At 39.2% G+C, this 19,192-nt stretch overlaps 1 protein-coding gene across 2 annotated transcripts in view; it reads right to left on the bottom strand.

Annotated features, from left to right (window-relative positions):
- Nucleotides 1-19,144, bottom strand: part of L2HGDH (L-2-hydroxyglutarate dehydrogenase) — a 41,859-nt gene extending 22,715 nt beyond the window's left edge. For both annotated transcript variants that reach the window (XM_037155724.2, XM_037155725.2), the window contains exons 1-6: nucleotides 18,944-19,144; nucleotides 15,294-15,409; nucleotides 14,506-14,657; nucleotides 6,005-6,136; nucleotides 1,406-1,568; nucleotides 178-212 (exon numbers count right to left, since the gene is read on the bottom strand). In XM_037155724.2, the coding sequence (XP_037011619.2) occupies nucleotides 178-212; nucleotides 1,406-1,568; nucleotides 6,005-6,136; nucleotides 14,506-14,657; nucleotides 15,294-15,409; nucleotides 18,944-19,083 (738 nt within the window). In that variant the 5' untranslated portion in view covers nucleotides 19,084-19,144. The remainder of the gene's footprint in view (nucleotides 1-177; nucleotides 213-1,405; nucleotides 1,569-6,004; nucleotides 6,137-14,505; nucleotides 14,658-15,293; nucleotides 15,410-18,943) is intronic.
- Between the last annotated feature and the right edge of the window lie 48 nt (nucleotides 19,145-19,192).

The following is a 19,192-nucleotide window of genomic DNA, read 5'->3' as shown; positions in this document are numbered from 1 at the left end:
AGCCTGCAAACCAAAGGGTCGCTGGTTCTACTCTGTCAGGGCACATGCCTGGGTTGCAGGCCAGGTTCTCAGTAGGGGATGTGTGAGAGGCAACCACACATCAATGCTTCTCTCCTCTTTCTCCCTCCCTTGCCCTCTCTAAAAATAAATAAACTCTTTAAAGAAAAGACTCTTTACCTTTGTATTCCTTATAACAATTGGATATTTCATTCCTGAAAAAAAGAAATTAGTGAAATATTGCTTTTTGGTAAAAGACCTACAGTATTTGAAATATACAAGTAACAAATTTAAATGTCACAGCCATGATTACTTCCCACATTTCATTCTGAAGCTTTTACCAAGTAACAAGATAAAACTAGTTCATATTTGACAATATATACAACTCTGGTATTTTTTTAGATTATTTTATATGAATTCATTTAAAATTTATTTAACCCATACTTATGAAGCTCTCTTGACTTCAGCTCCAACATAAGCAGTCCCAGCTTTTCTCTGAACTACAAACCTAGAAACCATGCTATAAAATGGACCATCATAAATCGGGATGTATTTTCCCACAGGACTAATGCTCTGACACCTGTCCAATGGGTGGTTACTGAATCTTTGTAGATTCTGGGTGGTGAAGAGAAGCAGGAGTTATCATAACACAAAGATCTCCAACACTAAACTATATAAAATTAGTTTCCAATTAGATACAAGGGGTCTCAAAGTCTTATAAAGCATACATACATAATACATACTTGTTGTACGATTTACTTGTACCATAAATAAATTTGATTGATTAAGCCACCTCCCTATTACAATCTTATTAAACAATTTTTCTCATCATGTTAGAATTTAGGAGGACACTGGGAGAATGACTAGATGGCCAAGATCTCCTAGAGAAAACAGTCAAGGGAGAGTAAGTGCAGCACCACCTTTTTCCTCACTCAAATTTCCTAAAAGCAAATTTTCAACTTTACAAACAGATTCACTGAGACTTTTTTAAGAGAATTTCCCCAAAAGGGGTAGTTCAGAATGGCAAAGTCATGCCTATCCCCAGACAGTCTGATTCAGTAAGACTAGTGATGCTAAAGTCTGCATTTTTAACAATTACCCACGAGGGATTAATCTACAGGCTAAAGAAGCATTTGGGGGCTAATTTTACATAAACAGCCTTGGCAGCTCAGGTGTTAGCACCAGTCGGAAGTGTCTGATCAGTGCCCAGCTCTGACAACAAGAGACTCACCGGAAGTCCCAGTTCGTCCATGTCCGATTTACCCTCTGCGCCTGCCTGCACCTCCGCACCCGACTCTAGCCCCGCTCCTGGTGGACCTCCGCCCACACTAGCCCGGCCAAAAACCGTCCCAATTTTGCTTAGAAGTCAATACATGTCAAGTCAAAAGAAAAGACAAGGATGGCTTACCATCTTCACTTCCTGAAGGACTTTCTCTAGCCATTTCAATATCTTTAACTTCAAAATTGGTCAAGACAGAGCCACCTGCTTCTTGGAAATCCTGGGCAAATGACAAAGCCACCTGACGATAGTCCACAATGCCGGTATATGGGCAATCAATAGCCATTAGGCCCTGGGACAAGATTATAAAAAAGTCAAGACAATATCATTAAAATCATTAAGGACAGTTTGTTCAATAAATTTTATTTTGCAGTGATTTTTTTTTACTACTTATTTTGATAGGTAAGACATATTATCCTTTCTTGACAAAAATCTGATAGTTTAAAAGAAAAATAAAATAAAAGCTTGCCCTGACCAATGTGGCTCAGTTGGTTGAGTATCATTCTGCAAAGAAAAAGGTAGCGGGTTCAATTCCCAGTCACAGCACATGCCTGGGTTGTGGGTTTGGTCCCTGGTCGAGGTGCATGTGAGAGGCAACTGGTTAATGTTTCTCTCTCACATCGATGTTTCTCTCCCTTTCTCCCTCCCTTCCCCTCTCTCTAAAAATAAATACAATCTCTTAAATAAATAAATAAATAAATAAATAAATAAATAAATAAAGTCTGTTCCATCAGTGCCTACATTTGAATTTGAGTGTGTGTGTATGTATATAGAATAAGAAAGTCTCTATAATCAGGTAATAATTCTCTGCAAAGGAGTTCAGTTTGCCAGGTTCCTCCAGCTGCTACAACCAGTTTTTCAGTTTTATTCATCCCTCATCCCATCTGACTCTGATTCATATCTGACTCTGAGTTGAATTCTGTATCACCAAGCAAATATGTTTAAAATAAACTCTACTGAGATCTTCCCAGTGGTGGGTGATATGTCGTACACACTCAGTGAGAACCCAGAATTATGCATACGTTTGCAGAGCACTGATTTGATTTGCTGTAGACTCTATTTCCAAGATGGCAAATACCGAATGGCGATTGTATGCAGTTAATTCAAACTTTCTCTTCAGATAATATGAGAAATTAACAGCCTGGGCTTTACTGTTGTTCGTTTGTTTGTCAAGATATGTTCAAACTCTACATATAAATGATCTACAGGCACACTTATTTCATTTTTTGGAATAAATATATCCTTTTCTAATTCTGAAAAAAAGGATAAAAAAAGAATTTCACACACTAAATACTGACTACACCTTGGAGAATCCTTGGTAACAGTGCCATTTTTCTTGCCTTATTGTGTATAGGAGTACACTGGTTTTTCCAAGAAATCTCCCCTAACGGGGTTGCCTGGTTCCCAGAATAACTAAAGCCCAGAAGGTGGGCGCAACTGGTAACTGCCGCCATCTTCTCGTTTGGCCGGCACGGCACTGTCTTTGTTTGCTTTTACAATAATGTTTGATAATATTACTTTAAATATTTGATTCTTGTATTGAGGGCCCCACTCCTACCCCAATACAGTTACCTGCTTATCCTTTCAAAGCTTTTGACTTTGCCACCCACTTCTGATCAGTGCTGCCCCATGGCCAGACCCCACTAAAAGTAAAGGTTCACAAAACACAGTCTCTTTTCACAAACTGAAAGCAACATTTGAGAAACTTCACCATTTTCCTGGCAGTCTGCTTGCAGAATATGAAAATATTTGTCCATGTACAAGAAATCACTCCTTTTTAAAAATATAGTAAATACACATAAGATTTTATATTAGCCTTTATATGGCTTGACAATCCCTAAATTCACAGGTAAGTAGCTATAATTCAATTTCAATCTATAAATAATATTTTGTGTACAATAACCTTGTACTCTAAATTAGAGTCCAAGAGCATTATCCAAACTCTTGGATAATACCAAGAGTTTAGTCACAAAACTTCATTACCTAGCATAAAACTATGTGACAAGTATAACAGAGAGATAAAAATGTGTTGTAAAAATGCTCCATATCAATGGTTTTTTTGAATCCTAAATATCCTTATTGATTTTCTATTCCTATTACCCAGCACAATGCCTGACACATAGCAGGCACTCAGTTATCGAATAAATGAACTTTTGAGGGCTATCTTTAAACATACTAGATTTTTACCCCCTCTAGACCTCCCCAGAAGGTCTCCCTTCTTTTCTTTCCCTCTTTAGTCTTGGCTTTACCCCTCTTCATGAGATGCTGGTGGGCCCACCTATACGTGTATGTTGGGGGAAAGTGGAGTGAGTCACTGCTTCTAAACAATCCAATGCCCTGGCTCAGGATGGGGCTGGTGGACAAGCTGGCCCTCAGGCAGGATCTGGGCATGCACTGTCCAGCTTTAGCAGACCAGAGCTTGAAATCCAAGGCCATAGCAAGTCAGAGGGCTAGAAAAGCAAGCCAGCAAACACCAAGAGTTAGAAGTCAGTCAGGAGAATAGGGGCACAGATGAACATGTGGTTGACTAATTAAAGAGATGGCAGACAGACCAGCACAGCTAAAGCCAAGAGAAGCAGTCGAGATTTCCCCAGAAAGAGAGCAGTCAAGAGCCATCCTCCAAAGTCAAAGTTCACAGAGGCAGTTTAAAAATTTCCAAGATGCTCCAAGAACTTAATGTTCTACTTAAAGGACTCTGGTCCAAGACGTCCTTTATTTTTTTAAAAATATTTTATTTATTTATTTTTAGAGAGAGGGGAGGGGAGGGAGAAAGAGTGGGAGAGAAACATCAATGTGTGGTTGCCTCTCGTGAGTCCCCTGCTGGGAACTGGCCTGCAACCCAGGCATGTGCCCTGACTGGGAATCGAACCACGATACTCTGGTTCGCAGGCCCACGCTCAATCCACTGAGCTACGCCAGCCAGGGCCAAGACGCCCTTTAAAGCTACCCTAACATACTTTTTCTTTCTGGAGGTCCTGGAAGAAACAAAAGTAACCCTGTACTATGCGAATTTTGCCCACCATTCCTGGTAATGGTGGTGAGGTTGGGAGAGAAAGGAGGAATTTACCCAAGACACCCTTATGAAATAACCAGGCTATATTTTCTACTATATATTGTCATCACTAAATAGGCATTGATAATTACAGTGTGGCCTTATATAAAGTAGATCACTTCTCATAGGGGAGAGGGGAGGGAATTTCAAGGGAAAAGGGGAAGGGTTTACAGGAACAAGTATAAAAGACACATGGACAAAAACTAGGGGAAGGGGTGGAAATGGGAGGGAGCAGGGGAGGGCTGGGTGGATGGGCTGGGCTGGGAGTAAAAGACAGAAAACTGTACTTGAACAACAATTAAAATAAAAAAATTAAAAAATAAATAAATAAAGTAGATCACTTCTGCAGAGACCTCAGAGAAGAGCAGGATATAACTCTTTTATAAGTTGCACTACAGTATTTATTCATCTTTAAAGTCAGGGTTCACCTCTGAGAAGGCTTTCCTAAACTCTCAGACTATAAATTAAAAGCTTCTAATAAGTACTGCCTGGCAGTAACCTGAAAGTCAGACTCTCTAACGCAGGTACCTGGAGTCCAGCTATTACATATTGTCAATAAAAGGGGTGGAGGAAAGGAACAGGCTATAGAGCCATTCGCTGGAACAGCCAGTAAACTGGGGGTTGGAGTGACAGCTTCTGAAAGGCTATCAAAGAAAGTTGATATGCAAGGTATTATTATTCATGTCTCTTTCATGAATATAAGGATAGCATGTTTTAAGCAAGAAAATGCTACAACCCACCCTTCGCACTCGTGCCAGTCTTATCTTCCTGAAATGCAGACTGGATGTTGTAGCCACCATCCTCAGAAATTTTTACCATCCTCACTGGCTCCTGTGTCTACTGGAAACACCTCAAAGTTATTAGCATGAATATCAGACCCTTTATGTGAGCCAAGTCCTGCCTTTATAGTCTCACTTTTTATATTTCCTACACACCCTGTGATCCAACTGTACCTCACCACTCACTGCTTTCCAACCATGTCACATGGTCTCAGCCCTCCTCTTGCCTTTGCTTATGTTCTTCAGACCCGGTATTTTCTCATGGGTGTGGGTGAAAAGGGGGGTTCTATGGAAAGTAACCTCACAGGGTGATTTAATCATAAATCCCTAACTGGGCAGGTTGTGGTGGGTAGTCACGCCCCAGGCACATAACTTCTTTAGTAAAAGGTTTATCTTTGCCTTAAACAAGCCCCGATCATTGCTTCTGTGCATTTAGGTTAACACACCATAGAAATAAGCTATAACCACTTTCAAAAGAGCACATCATTTTGCTAGCTATCCTGTAATCCAATCCCCATCTTGCTTTCTCCCATCTTCATGTAATTTTCCTTATGTTCCCTCCTTCATTTCAAATGCATAAAAGCTGCAAAACTGTTCTTCTCCTGTGCATTTGAAATCTTGCTCCCTGGTATGTGGTCAGTTTGGCTCAAATAAACTCTTATAAATATTCTCCACATGTTTGGACATTTCTTACAATGACTTAGGGAGAGAAATCAAGTATCCAGCCTGTGGCAATGCTCTCTTGTGTCTGTCAACACAATGCTTTTGTGATAAGATTATCTGTTTCTATGCAATTCCTGCCTCCTACAAATTCACTCCCAGCCTCCATGTCGCAAGACTGAGCCCTAAATGAAAATGTCCCTGTGAGCATGTGTGTGGAGTCAGTGAATCACTTACCCTACAATATGGCTCCTTCTTTTTTATATCCTCCTGCTGGACCAGCCTCAGCCCCTGGACACCATTCTGCAGGCCTCTCTCATATAAGGCTTTAAGTCTGGGAATTTCTTCTTGTTCAACAGCTACTATAAGCTTCAAAAAAATGATAATAGGGATACAGTTAAACATACCATCAGCTATAAAAGATAAAGTGACTAGAAAACCATAAATTATTACCACTCAAATTGGGTTGATTTTTTAAATTGTTTTTTCTTCATGTATCTACTACAACCTTCCTTCATGACCTCATTTCCTCCTCTACCAAAAAAAAAACAAAACCAAAAACCATTCTCTTAAGAAAACTGCATTAAAACAAATTTTCCTTAAAGTTGAGGTGTAGCCTCAATTTCCACTTCTGCTATCAGTTGCTACATGCATTGTGGCCATAAGCAACTCTGATCACCATCACTCCCTCAGTCCCAGAGGGGACAGAAGCACTGGTTGCTCAATCTTCCCATTAAAAAAACAAGACAAATAAACAAAAAAACCCCACAGCAATAGCACAACAGAATGGCTTTCTTATATCTATAAAAGGATATAAAATACCAATACATCAGAAAAACATCAGTATTCAGTATAATGGGATGTCACACTAACAGAAAACTATCCATGTTATTTCCTAGAATTGTATGTATATCAAGAAGCAAAGGTAAAGAACTACGTACAACATTTAAGTAAGACCTTAGCTATGATTTATGACCTTGCTTGTATTAGAGACCTGTCCCCCACAGGTTTGCTACATTCCTTTGAGCCAGGAGATTAGGTGCTACTCAAGATTTGGAAGACAGGATCCCCAGAAAACCAACTAGAAGAAAAGTGGGACGGGAACCTATATAGAACAAACTTTCATTTCATGTCTTATAGGTGTTGGTACTGCCCTAGAAAGATAATTGGGGACCAATGGCAACTCTAAAGGACATAGAAATGTTTTCTTTAAAAAATGCTAGTGTAGCCCCAGCTGGAAAATGTGGTTGTTTTAGTTTGTATTTCTTTAATTAAACTAATCTTATAGAAATAAGATGATTAAAAAGTAAAGGTAGGGGAATGATTGGTGAACTCAAGAGTTAAAGATTTTGGCTTCAGTCATAATTGACAGGATTAAGTGATTAATGAGTGTGGAAAGCTGTTATTACAGGAACTGGAATGCATGACCATGCAACTCCAACAAGCAATTCAACCTTTGTGCCTCAGGGTCTACGGCACTGGAGTTGGTATCCGAGCCATTGTGTTCTAGGGAGGGAACACCCAGCAATGCTGAATTGTTGATCAACAGATAAAAAAATACTAGGAAAAATCACAGCAGGGCTGTAACTCTTATCCAATTAATAATTTTTTCCAAACTTCTTACCAACCCTTCCTTCTCCTTATAAAAATGTCAGCTTGAAATGAGACGTTAAGATGGTTTTTGAGCATACATAACACCATCTTTGCAGACTGCAGGCATCTGAATAAAGTGCCCGTAAAGTTTCAATCGTTGCTTCTACTTATTGGTTCTGGTAGAGGCAAGCAGCATGAACACTGACTTTTAAGTTTCAGAATAAAGTACATCACAAAGTATTTACTAATGCATTCTGTTGCAGAGAAAAAAGGTAATTTTAACAACTTTTACTCAAGAATTTTTGTCTACTTATTCTGGGCAGAGTATCTGTTTGAAGTAGTTTCCTCCTTACTTAACAGCCCTCATCAAAGGAGGGCAAAAACACACATTCATGGGTAAATTAGAATTCACAAATCACTATTTCATAGCAAGGAGTCAAGACAATTTCATGAGATAATACTTTTAATCAAGGTGTAAAGTTTATTTACATCAAAATGATTAACCTTAAAAACAAAAGTGGAATCAAAGGACATTATCAAGAAAGTAAAAAGACAATCCACTAAATGGGAAAAACATTTGCAAATTATGTAGCCCATAAGGGTATAGTATCCAGAATATATGAAGAACTCTTACAACTCCACCATAAAACCTATAAATACAGTTTTATATATTTTTCCCTTAACATCACATCAGGACCATTCTCCCATATCATTAAAAAATCTTCATGATGCCCTGGCTGGTGTAGCTCAGTGGGTTGAGCACGGGCCTGCGAACCACACGATCGTGGTTCGATTCCCAGTCAGGGTACATGCCTGGGGTGCAGGCTAGTTCCCAGCAGGGGACTCATGAGAGGCAACCATACACTCATATTTCTCTCCTTCTCTTCCTCTCTAAAGATAAATAAATAAAATCTTTTTAAAAATCTTCATACATATTTAATGGTAACGATAAACTTTTATTCTTAAAAATTACATGAAAAAGACTTACAATGAAATATTATGAAAAAGTGTATGCCAACAAATTAAATAATCTATGTGAAATGGACAAATTCCCAAACTTCTGAATTTGTAGGAAGACACAAACTTCTGAAACTGACTCAAAAAGAAAATCTGAATAGATGCTTAACATGTAAAGAGATTGTATAAGCAACTTTCAAACTTCCCACAAAGAAGAGATCATGCCCAGGGACTCTACTAACAAATGCTTCCACATGTTTAAGTAGAAAATGATGCCAATTCTTCATAAACTCTTCCAAAAAACAGGAGAGGGAACACTTACTAATTCAATGAAGCCAATATTAGCCAGATACCCAAATCAAAGACATCAAAAGAAAATAAAACTGCAGGCCAGTATCTCTTATAAATATTGACATAAAAGTCCTGAAGAAAATATTAGTAAACAGAATGCAGTAATATATAAAAAGGATTATATACCATGACCAAGTGAAATTTATTTCAGGAATGCAAGATCAATTTAACAACCAAAAGTCAATGAATGTAATGTATTCTATTAATAGAATAAAAGACAAAAACTACATGGTTGGTTCAATAGAAACAGAAAAGGGCCCTGGCTGGTGTGGCTCAATGGATTAAGTGCTAGCCTTCAAACCAAAAGGTCATTGGTTCAATTCCCAGTCAAGGCACATGTCTGGGTTGTGGGCCAGGTCCCCAGTTGGGGGTGCATGAGGGGCAACCACACACTGATGTATCACTCCCTCTCGTTCTCCCTCCCTTTCCCTTTCTCTAAAAATAAATAAGTAAAATCTTTAATTAAAAAAAAAAGAAACAGAAAAGGCATTTGAAAAAAATCCAATACCCTTTTATGGTAAAAAAAAATAATTATATATATATACTGGGAATAGAAAGGAATTCCTTAATCTGATAAAAAGGCATCTACAAAAAACCCATACTAGCATCATACTTAATAGGGAAAGATTGAATGCTTTTTCCCTAAGATAAGGACAAACACAAGGTTGTCCATTTTCGATGCTTTCAATTTTCAATGCTACCCAAGTGAATAGGAGGACTTCCGCCAAGATGGAGGCGTAGGTGGACACACTGTGCCTTATCACACAACCAAGTTTAAAAACAACAAAGTTTTAGCAACAGAAACGCAGCCAAACCATAGAAAATTGAACTATATGGAAGTCTGACAACAACGAACCCTTCAGCCAAACCGGTAAGAGGGGCAGAGGCAGCAGTGGAGCGGGGTCGGGCAGGAAAGATCCACCGGACCTACCCGGGTGCCTGACCCAGGCGTGCTGGCAGCTGTGGGTGGATCCCAGGTGTGGAGTATCCGGCCGACCCACTGAGGGCTGACTGGGGTCACACATTTGGGCACAGATAAACTGGTGAAGGAGCGAGCAGTGAGACAGACCGCGCAGGCCCCAGTGGCGGGAAGTGGCAGAGGGGACCCCTATTGTCCCTCTCTGACCACACCCCCACATGCAGCGTCACAACCCAGCGACCTGGGTGGCCCCCCCACCCTGAACATCTAAGGCTCTGCTCCTCATACATAACAGGTACGAACAGATCAAAACATGGCTCAAGAACAACTCAGAGCCCCAGAGCCGATAAATCTAAGTGAACAAGAAATTGCCAACCTATCAGATGCACAGTTCAAAACACTGCTGATCAGGATGCTCACAGAACTGGTTGATTTCAGTCACAAATTAGAGGAACATATGAAGGCTAAACTAATTGAAATGAAGGGAAATGCACAGGAAACCAATACTAATGGAAAGGAAACTGGGACTCAAATCAAAGGAGTGGACCAGGAGGAAGAAAAAAATGACCAAACAGAAAAGGATGAAGAAACAAAAATTCAAAAAAAAGAGGAGAGGCTTAGGAACTTTCAGGACATCTTTAAACGCTCCAACACCCGAATTATAGGGGTAACAGAGGGGGAAGAAGAACAGCAACAAGTGGAAAACTTATTTCAACAAATAATAAAGGAGAACTTCCCCAATCTGGCAAAGGCAATAGACTTCCAGGAAATCCAGAAAGCTCAGAGAGTCCCAAAGAAGTTGGACCCAAGAAGAAATACACCAAGGCACATCATAATTACATTAGCCAAGATTAAAATGAAGGAGAGAATCCTAGAAGTAGCAAGAGATAAGGGGACAGTCACCTACAAAGGAGTTCCCATCAGACTGTCAGCGGATTTCTCAAAAGAGACCTTACAGGCAAGAAGGGGCTGGAAAGAAGTATTCCAAGTCATGAAATCCAAAGACCTACAACCAAGATTGCTCTATCCAGCAAAGCTTTCATTTAGAATGGAAGGGCAGATAAAGTGCTTCTCAGAGAAGATCAAATTCAAGGAGTTCATCATCACCAAGCCCTAATTATATGAAATGTTAAAGGGACTTACCTAAGAAAAAGAAGATAAAAAAAGATGAACAGTGAAAGGACAGCAAACTCACAGTTATTAACAACCAGACCTAAAACAAAAGCAAACTAAGAGGACAGCTAGATCAGGAGCAGAGCCACAGAAATGAAGATCACATGGAGGGTTAGCAACAGGGGAGTGGGAGAAGAAGAAGGGGGGAGAAGGTACAGAAGATAAGTAGCATAGATGGTAGATAGAAAATAGATAGGGGGTAGGGCAAGAATAGCAGGGGAAATATAGAATCTAAAGAACTTGAGACATGTGGTCATAAACTAAAGGGGGAATGGTGGGGGAGGGAGTGTGCAGGGTGGAGGGGAATGAAGGGGGGAAATAGAACAATTGTAATGGCATAATCAATAAAATATATTAAAAAAATTTTTTTCAATGCTACCCATGAGATTCTACCCATGGTAAAAAAATGTAAAAGGCATCCAAATTGAAAAAGTTAAGCTATCTTATTTACAGATGACGTGATCCTACATATGGAAAATTCTGAGCAATACAAACACACACACAAAACCTATTAGGCTAATACCAAAGAAAAAATTTAATAAAAGAAATGCAAGACCTGTACACTTAAAAATACAAAACATTGTTGAAAAAATTAAAGAAGATCTAAGTCAATGCGCAGACATCTTATGTTCTTTGCAAGATTTAACATTGTTCAGTGGTAATACTCTCCAAATTGATCTATAGATTTAGTACAATTTCTATCAAAGTCCCAGCTGCCTTTTTAGAGCAACTGACAAACTGACCCTGCTATTCATATGGAAATTAAAGGGACCCAGAATTGACAAAACAATCTTGAAAAGAGAAACAAGTTGGAGGACTCACACTTCTTGATTTCAAAAAAAAGAAAATGAAGAAAAATTACAATAATCAAGGTAGTATGGTACTGGCATAAAGATAGAAATATATAACATTTATGCACAACTGATTTGTGACAAAGACACCAAAGCAATGTGGAAAGAATAGTCTTTTCAACAAATGGTACTAAATAGCTAGATGTACACATACAAAAGAATGAAGCAGGACCCCTTCCTCACAAGGTTTACCAAAATTAATGTAAAAGTGATCATATGGTCCTGGCCAAGTAGCTCAGTTGGTCAGAGCATCATCCTGATATGCTAAAATTTTGGTTCAATCCCCAGTCAGGCACATACAAGAATCAACCAATGAATGCATAATTAAGTCGAACAACAAATTAACGTTTCTCTCTCTCAAATCAATAAACAAAATTAAATAAATAAAAGTAATCATATGCTGAAGGTACAGGTACAGGAAGTGGGGTAGAGCAGCCTCCTTCTGGTGGCAGGGTCTGTGGGAAGGGCACTAGGCTGGCTGTAAGGGGTTAACAAGGCCCTGAAGCAGCCCAAGAAGCAGGGCAAGTAAATGGATGAAGAAGGTAAGGCACTAAAGCAGACACACAAAAAAAGGAGAAGAAACTCAAGGAGCTAAATGTAAAGGCTATGGAGAAGGAAGTTCCACATTTGAGAAGATTCCACATTTGGAATTTAGAATTCTGGCAGAAAATAAGCTGTTCCTCATGCCTGAGGCAATGGTGACCCTTTGTTCCATTCCTGCTGAAACATCTGGATTCTCTACCATAACATCTGTTGCCACCTACAGCTAGAATGAAGTATTGTCCTGCAGCCTGTTGTACATTTAAGAATTAACTTACGTTTAAAAAAACTCATACTGGAGCTCATCTCATCTTCTCTTTAGTTCTCACTCAGCCATTTCTATCTCAGCTAGGAGGTCAGAGCAAACCCAGCCTGGAATCCCACCAAAGTCTACTACTCTTCAGTCTTTGTTCTACTCTGTTCTACTCCAAATTCTGTATTGCCTGGAATTAAACCAATTCATTTGTGGGGGAGAAGTGAAGATAGATCTAAATATCAGAACTAAGGCTATAACAAAATTCTTCAAAGAACACATAGGAGTAATTTTTCATGAAAAAGGTAGGCAATGATTTCTTAGGCAGGACACTAAAAAAAGAGAGATAAACTGATTTCATAAAATTAAAAACTTCTGGGCTTCAATGAATACGATCAAGAAATTAAAAAAAGAAAATCAACAGAATGAGAGAACAATGTAATATTTTTTAAATTACTATTACCATTAGTACTATTTTCTTTTCTTTTCTTTTTTTAATCCTCACCTGAGAATATATTTACTGATTTTAGAGGAACAGGACTGGAGAGGGGGAGAGAGAGAGAGAGACAGAGACATCATTGATCGGTTGCTTCCTGTACATGCCCCAGCTTGGGCTCAAACCTGCAATCCAGGTATGTGCCTAGAGCAGAATGGAACCTGCCACCTTTTTCATCTACAGGTAACATTCCAATCAACTCAACCACACTAGCCAGGGCTCTACTATTTTATTTTTTAAATAAAAAATATTTTAATATGTTAGCAGTATTTTAGTAAATATCTTATAGCTAATAAGGGACTGTATCCAGAATATATACAAGACACATACAATCAACAATAAAAAGACAAATTAGCCAATTTAAAAAGTGTGCAAAAAACATTTTTTCAAAGATAAATAAATGGCCAATAAGCATATGAAAAGAAGCTCAACATCATTAATAACTAGGAAAATGCAAATCAAAACCATAATGATATATACCACTTCACATCCTCTAGAATGGCTACAATAAGAGACAATAACTAGTGTTGGTGAGGATGTGGAGATATTAGAATTCTCATTAATTGTTAGTGGGAATGTAAAATAGCACAGCACTTAGAAAAATAGTTTGGCTGCTCCTCAAATTTTAAACATGGAGTTACCATGTCACCCAGCAATTCCACTCCTAGGTATACATCCGAGAGAAATGAAAACAGGTCTGTACAAAAACCTGTTCATAAATTCCACAGCAGTGTTATTTATAATAGCCAAAAGGTAGAAACAACCCAAATGTCCATCAACTGATCAACAGATAAACAAAATTTCCTATACCTACACAATGAAATGTAAAAAGGATGACATACCGATTCATGCTACAAGATGAATGAACCTGGAAAATATTATGCTAAGTGAAAGAAGTCAGTCACAAAAGACAACATATTGTATGACTCCACTTGTGTGAAATGTCTGGAATAAGCAAATCCACAGTATATTCGTGGCTGCCAGGGCCTGGGGAGAAGTAAGACTAGGAAGTAAAAGGAACGGGGAATGACTATTAATGAGTATAAGGTTTCTTTTGGGGATAATGAATATGTTCTAAAATTAGACAGTGGTAACAACTACCTAATTCTGTGACAACACTAAAAACTCAATTGTATACTTTAAAAGGATGAATTGTATGATATACACATTATATCACTAAAGCTGTTACTTTAAAAATTATGTGGAGTTAGTCATAGGATCTTTTTTTTAAAAAGTTATTCCCTGACATATTTTGCAAATGACATTGACATAAAGAAAAGCCAGGTATTTTAAAAAAATAAATCTAAATTCTTTTTTTTCTAAGATTTTTACTTATTTTTAGAGTGAGGGGAAGAGAAGGAGAACTAGAAGGCAAGAAACATCAGTCGGTTGCTTCTCCCACACCCCCACCAGGGACCCGGCCCACGAGGCATGTGCCCTGCCTGAGAATTGTACTGGCAACCTTTCAGTTCACAGGCTGACACTCAATCTACTGAGCCACACCAGCCGGGGCAAAAAACCACATATTTTTAATTCAACATTAAACATCACTAAGAAAATGCTACTTATTATAAATAAGTGAAGGTCCTAGTAAAAATACCATACCTTGCCACATTGCTTGTAAGCAATTCCCTTTTGGTTACAGTACTCATAGATGAGGGCTGCGCCTTGTACACATAATTTGGCTTTCAGAGATTCAGGTTTATAATAAATTCCACTATGTATGACACCACTGTTATGTCCAGTCTGGTGAATAGCTACCAAACAAGAGAAACAGGATAAGAGAAAGTATGGGACGTACAAAACCTAAGAACTGGAAAAACATAGTTGAAGCTATCAGACATCACGCTTTTTAAAATTCTGACAGTCAGGGCACTGGTAACTTCCTCTAGCACCCATCCCTGGTGCCTGTGATACATCCCTCTAGCCCACCTTTGATTTCAGTCACATACTTGCCTCTCACTACCAGCAAACCACTTCAAGGACCCAGTATAACTCTCTGCATTCTGCCCCTGGGCCTCTTCTAATGTGGGGAAGGAGAACTCAACACCCCTCGCGGCATCCTCAACCAGTAGAGACAGGAGCTAATGAGGAAATAAGGATGATCCTGGGATGTAGTTCTTCAGAGGTCCCAGTGGAATCAAGCTCATATCAGCAACTTTAATAATGTACCTTCATGTGGATTTTCCTCCTTCTGTTTACTACCCCCACCACCTCACTCCTGTCTCCTAGGTAACCTCTCAAATAAATCACCTACAACCAAGTCTTAGTCCCAGAATCTGCTTTATGGGGAACTCAAGCTAGTGGACTAATATCAACACTCAGCATAACAGATGCAGAATAGACAAAATGAGCAAGTTAGGCCCAAAGAGCAACACTGATAACATACATACCTAAATCTTTCTCCTTTTCCAGAACACCAATGGAAAGTGCTGGATATCGCAGGATGAGGGCTCTGGCGGAGGCAAGCCCCACAATTCCACCACCAATGATGACTACATCAAATGAGCTTTAAGAGAAAGTCACCTTTAGCATATTTACAGTAGACCTTAGTAAACTTCACATGCAAAATTCTCATCACCTATGAATAATTACTTCAACTGTTAATTTATAATCATTAAAAACAAATATTTGCCATAGCTGGTGTGGATCTGTGGACTGAACACCAGCCTGAAAGTTGAAAGGTCACTGGTCTGATTCCCAGTCAGGGCACATGTCTGGATTGCAGGCCAGGTCCCCAGTTAGGGGAAGATAAGAGGCAACTGATTGATGTAGCTCTCACACATAAATGTTTTTTCTTTCTTTTCTTTCTTTCTTTCTTTCTTTCTTTCTTTCTTTCTTTCTTTCTTTCTCCCTCCCTTCTCCTTTCTCTAAAAATAAATGAATAAAATCTTTTTAAAAACCAAATATTTATTGGGTTTTGTGCTATTTGGCCTCCCTCTCATGAAGAAACCTTTAAAAGTGACACTCATGGCTGGTCCGTACTATATAATCATCCACACCCAGGAGGCAGGGTAGTTAGTTGATCAAGTTGCTCTAAATCTCCACCTCACTCTGCCCGGGCTAGCTCCTTGTGCTAAGCATCACACTCTTCTCTACCACCTGTTGTTTTAAAATTCAAGTGCAATATTCTTAAGGACAAGCTAACACATTGTCATTAATGCCTTAGTGTGCAAGAACTTATAATTTTTTCTGTTGAGAAGAAAACAGTAAAGTGGTCCAGAAATAGGTTCAGAACCACAATTTTAGCCATGACAAACCCCAATTATACAACCATTTGGAAAATTAGAAAGGGCCTGAATAGTCTAACTTTGCAATGAAGAATGTAAAAGATGCCCTTTAACACTAACCTTTTGGTCAACAAATTGGTTCTATAGAAACACGGCCACTCTTGTTTCTCCCACACCTCACCTACTTCACCCCTCGTATATTATGTTATTTTGATGTAAATCCTAAACATCATCTGTAAATATTTTAATGTTATTTTTAAAAGGCCTCTTCAACACATATACAATGCCATTATTCTAACTAAAAAATTTAACAAAGATGTTTTATATCATCAAATATTCACTACAAAACTTTTGGAAGAAGACACAGGGAAAAAATCTTTGAGAAGTAGGGATAGGTGAAGAGTTTACACCAAAAACATGATGCATAAAAGAAAAAAGTTGATAAATTGGCCTCCATGAAATTAAAAACTTTTATTCTACAAAAGATCCTGTTAAGAGGGTAAGAAGAAAATCTACAAACCGGGGGGAAATAGTTGCAAACCACATATCTGACAAAGTACTCTATCTTGAGTATCTGTTAAGAACTCCCAAAACAAACAAGCCATTCAGAAAATGGGCAAAATATATGAACAAACATATCATCAAATAGGACAGATGTACAGCTGGCAAATAAGCACATGAAAAAAATTCAATACCATTAATCATTAGAGAAATTCAAATTAGAACTCCAATGAGATATCATTGTACTCATATCAGAATGGCTAAAATTAAAAACAAAAAGTGATAGCACCAAATACTGGTGAAAATGAAAAGGAAATGGATCACTCACATATTACTGGTAGGAGTATAAAATAGTACAGTCACTCTGGAAAAAGAATATGACAGTTTCTTAAAAAACTAAACATGTGCCCTGGCTGGTGTGGCTCAGTGGGCTGAGCAACAGCTTGTGAACCAAAGAGTCACCAGGTCGATTCCCAATGAGCGCACATGCCTGGGTTGTGGGCCAGGTCCCCAGTAGGTGGTGCATGAAAAGCAACCACATATTGCTGTTTTCCTCTCTTTCTCCTTCCTTTCCCCCCTCTCTAAAAATATATATAAAATCTTAAAACACACACACACACACACACACACACAAAACTAAACATGTGCTTACAACAGGTCTTAGTGACTGCATTTATACCAGAGAAAGAAAAAATTATGCTCATAGAATGACCTGTACATAAATGTTTATAGTAGCTTTATTCACAGCCAAAAACTGAAAATGGCCTAGACAGCCTTCAACTGGTGAATGGATAACCTGTGATACATGTATATCATCATGTAATCCTACTCAATAATTATGAGGAACCCAATATCCATATAGGTAACAACTTAGGTGGATCTCAAGGACATTATGCTATGTGAAAGAAAGACATGTTATCTCTGAAAATAACATACTGTGTGATTTCAGTTATAGTACATTCTCGAAATGACAACATTACAGACCTGGGGAATAGATCAGTGATTGCCACAGGTTAGGAAGTTGATAGGAAGGGTATAGATTCAGGATGTGAATGTAACACAGTTGGTAACACAAGGGATATCTTTGTACTACTGATGGAACATCTCTGTTTCTGAATTATGGTGGTAGTTACACAAGTTAAAAACATGGTTAAATTGAATAGAAACACACATGGAAATGAGTGTTGTAAATGATGTAATCTGAACAAGTCTATAGATTATGCCAATGTCAATTTCCTGGTTTTGATATGGCACTATAGTTCTGCAAGATGTTATCATGGGGGTAAACTGGGTGAAAAGTATGTACGATCTCTACTTTGTTGCAATCTTCTATGAATCTATAATTATTTCAAAGTAGAAAGTATAAACAAAACCTTCACTAACCCTATTTTCTTAAGAAAAACTTCCCAAAAGAATTGCCTACATACCGCATGAATTACAAATCCTATCCCAATCTAATCCCCCTCCAATACACTAACACGCAGCAACCAGAGTAAATTTTTGAAACATCAGCATTTAATTACTATTCTTCTTTAAAACCCCTTTAAAAGCCTCCTAATGATCTTAGAACAAAGTGCAATATGTAGTTAAAATAAAAACCCTGCTGTGATGCAGCCCCTCTCCTGGTGCCATTCCACACCATCTCTGAAGCTAAGAGCCAGTCACGCACTAGTTCTAGAAACAGCCAAACTTCCTAGCTTTAAAGCTTCGCATAAACCACCATCTCTACAGAAAGCAGAGAAATATAGTGGTTTCCAGGGTGACCTCCAAACTTCCCAAAATCACAGGACACTGAATTCTGCAGCCTTTAATTAGCAACTGAGCTGCTTCTCCCTCAGGTAACTCTATGCAGTCGGCCTGGAACTGACTTAAGACTGGTTTCAAATTTTCCGGGTAACACCAGTGATGCCTGCTAACAAAGAGTGTATTTGATTGCTTATAGTAGGATAGGTCCTTTGACGTTCAAAACGATCACCTGCGGAAGAGACTAGATTCCCATTCACAGTTGAGCCTTTAGGGAGCTTTAGTTAACCTGCTCAAAGTTAAATAGGAAACGGAGGGGCTGTTTTCAAAGACAGACTGCTGTAGACCTCTACTTAACACTGGTCTGTCATTCTTTTCTTCCCGCCTACAAACACAACAAATAAATCCTGCAGGTAGTTCCAGGGACCCGAATTTGGTGCCCATGCTCAACAGGATTCCGACCTCTCACGCCTGGGACAGGGAAATAGAACAGGGGCATAGGTCCAGCACCAAGCACCTTTGGGAAAAGATACTGCACAGGTGGCGGGGGAGGGCCAGCGGCTACTCACCTAGTGCTGGCTTTGCGGCCACCTTGGCACAGCAGCCGGGGCCTCCCCAGCGCCGGCCCCCACGCCACGGAGAAGCCCCCGGGGAAGCCCCCACGGGCCCGTCCGCAGGCACTGCCCAGGTAACGCAGCGAGGGAACCATTGCCTGCGACCCCTCCCCTGCCCCAGCCCCAGAGTGGTCACTACAGCAGGACACCACTAGGGCCCCACCGCTCTCTAGCCCCGCCTTCTACGCCGGAGCCAATGAGTCG

Source organism: Artibeus jamaicensis, unplaced genomic scaffold, assembly GCF_021234435.1.
Source record: "Artibeus jamaicensis isolate MK-2021 breed Jamaican fruit bat unplaced genomic scaffold, CSHL_Jam_final contig_548, whole genome shotgun sequence".
Taxonomy (NCBI): Eukaryota; Metazoa; Chordata; class Mammalia; order Chiroptera; family Phyllostomidae; genus Artibeus; species Artibeus jamaicensis.
This window is presented reverse-complemented; position numbering and strand designations above follow the sequence as displayed.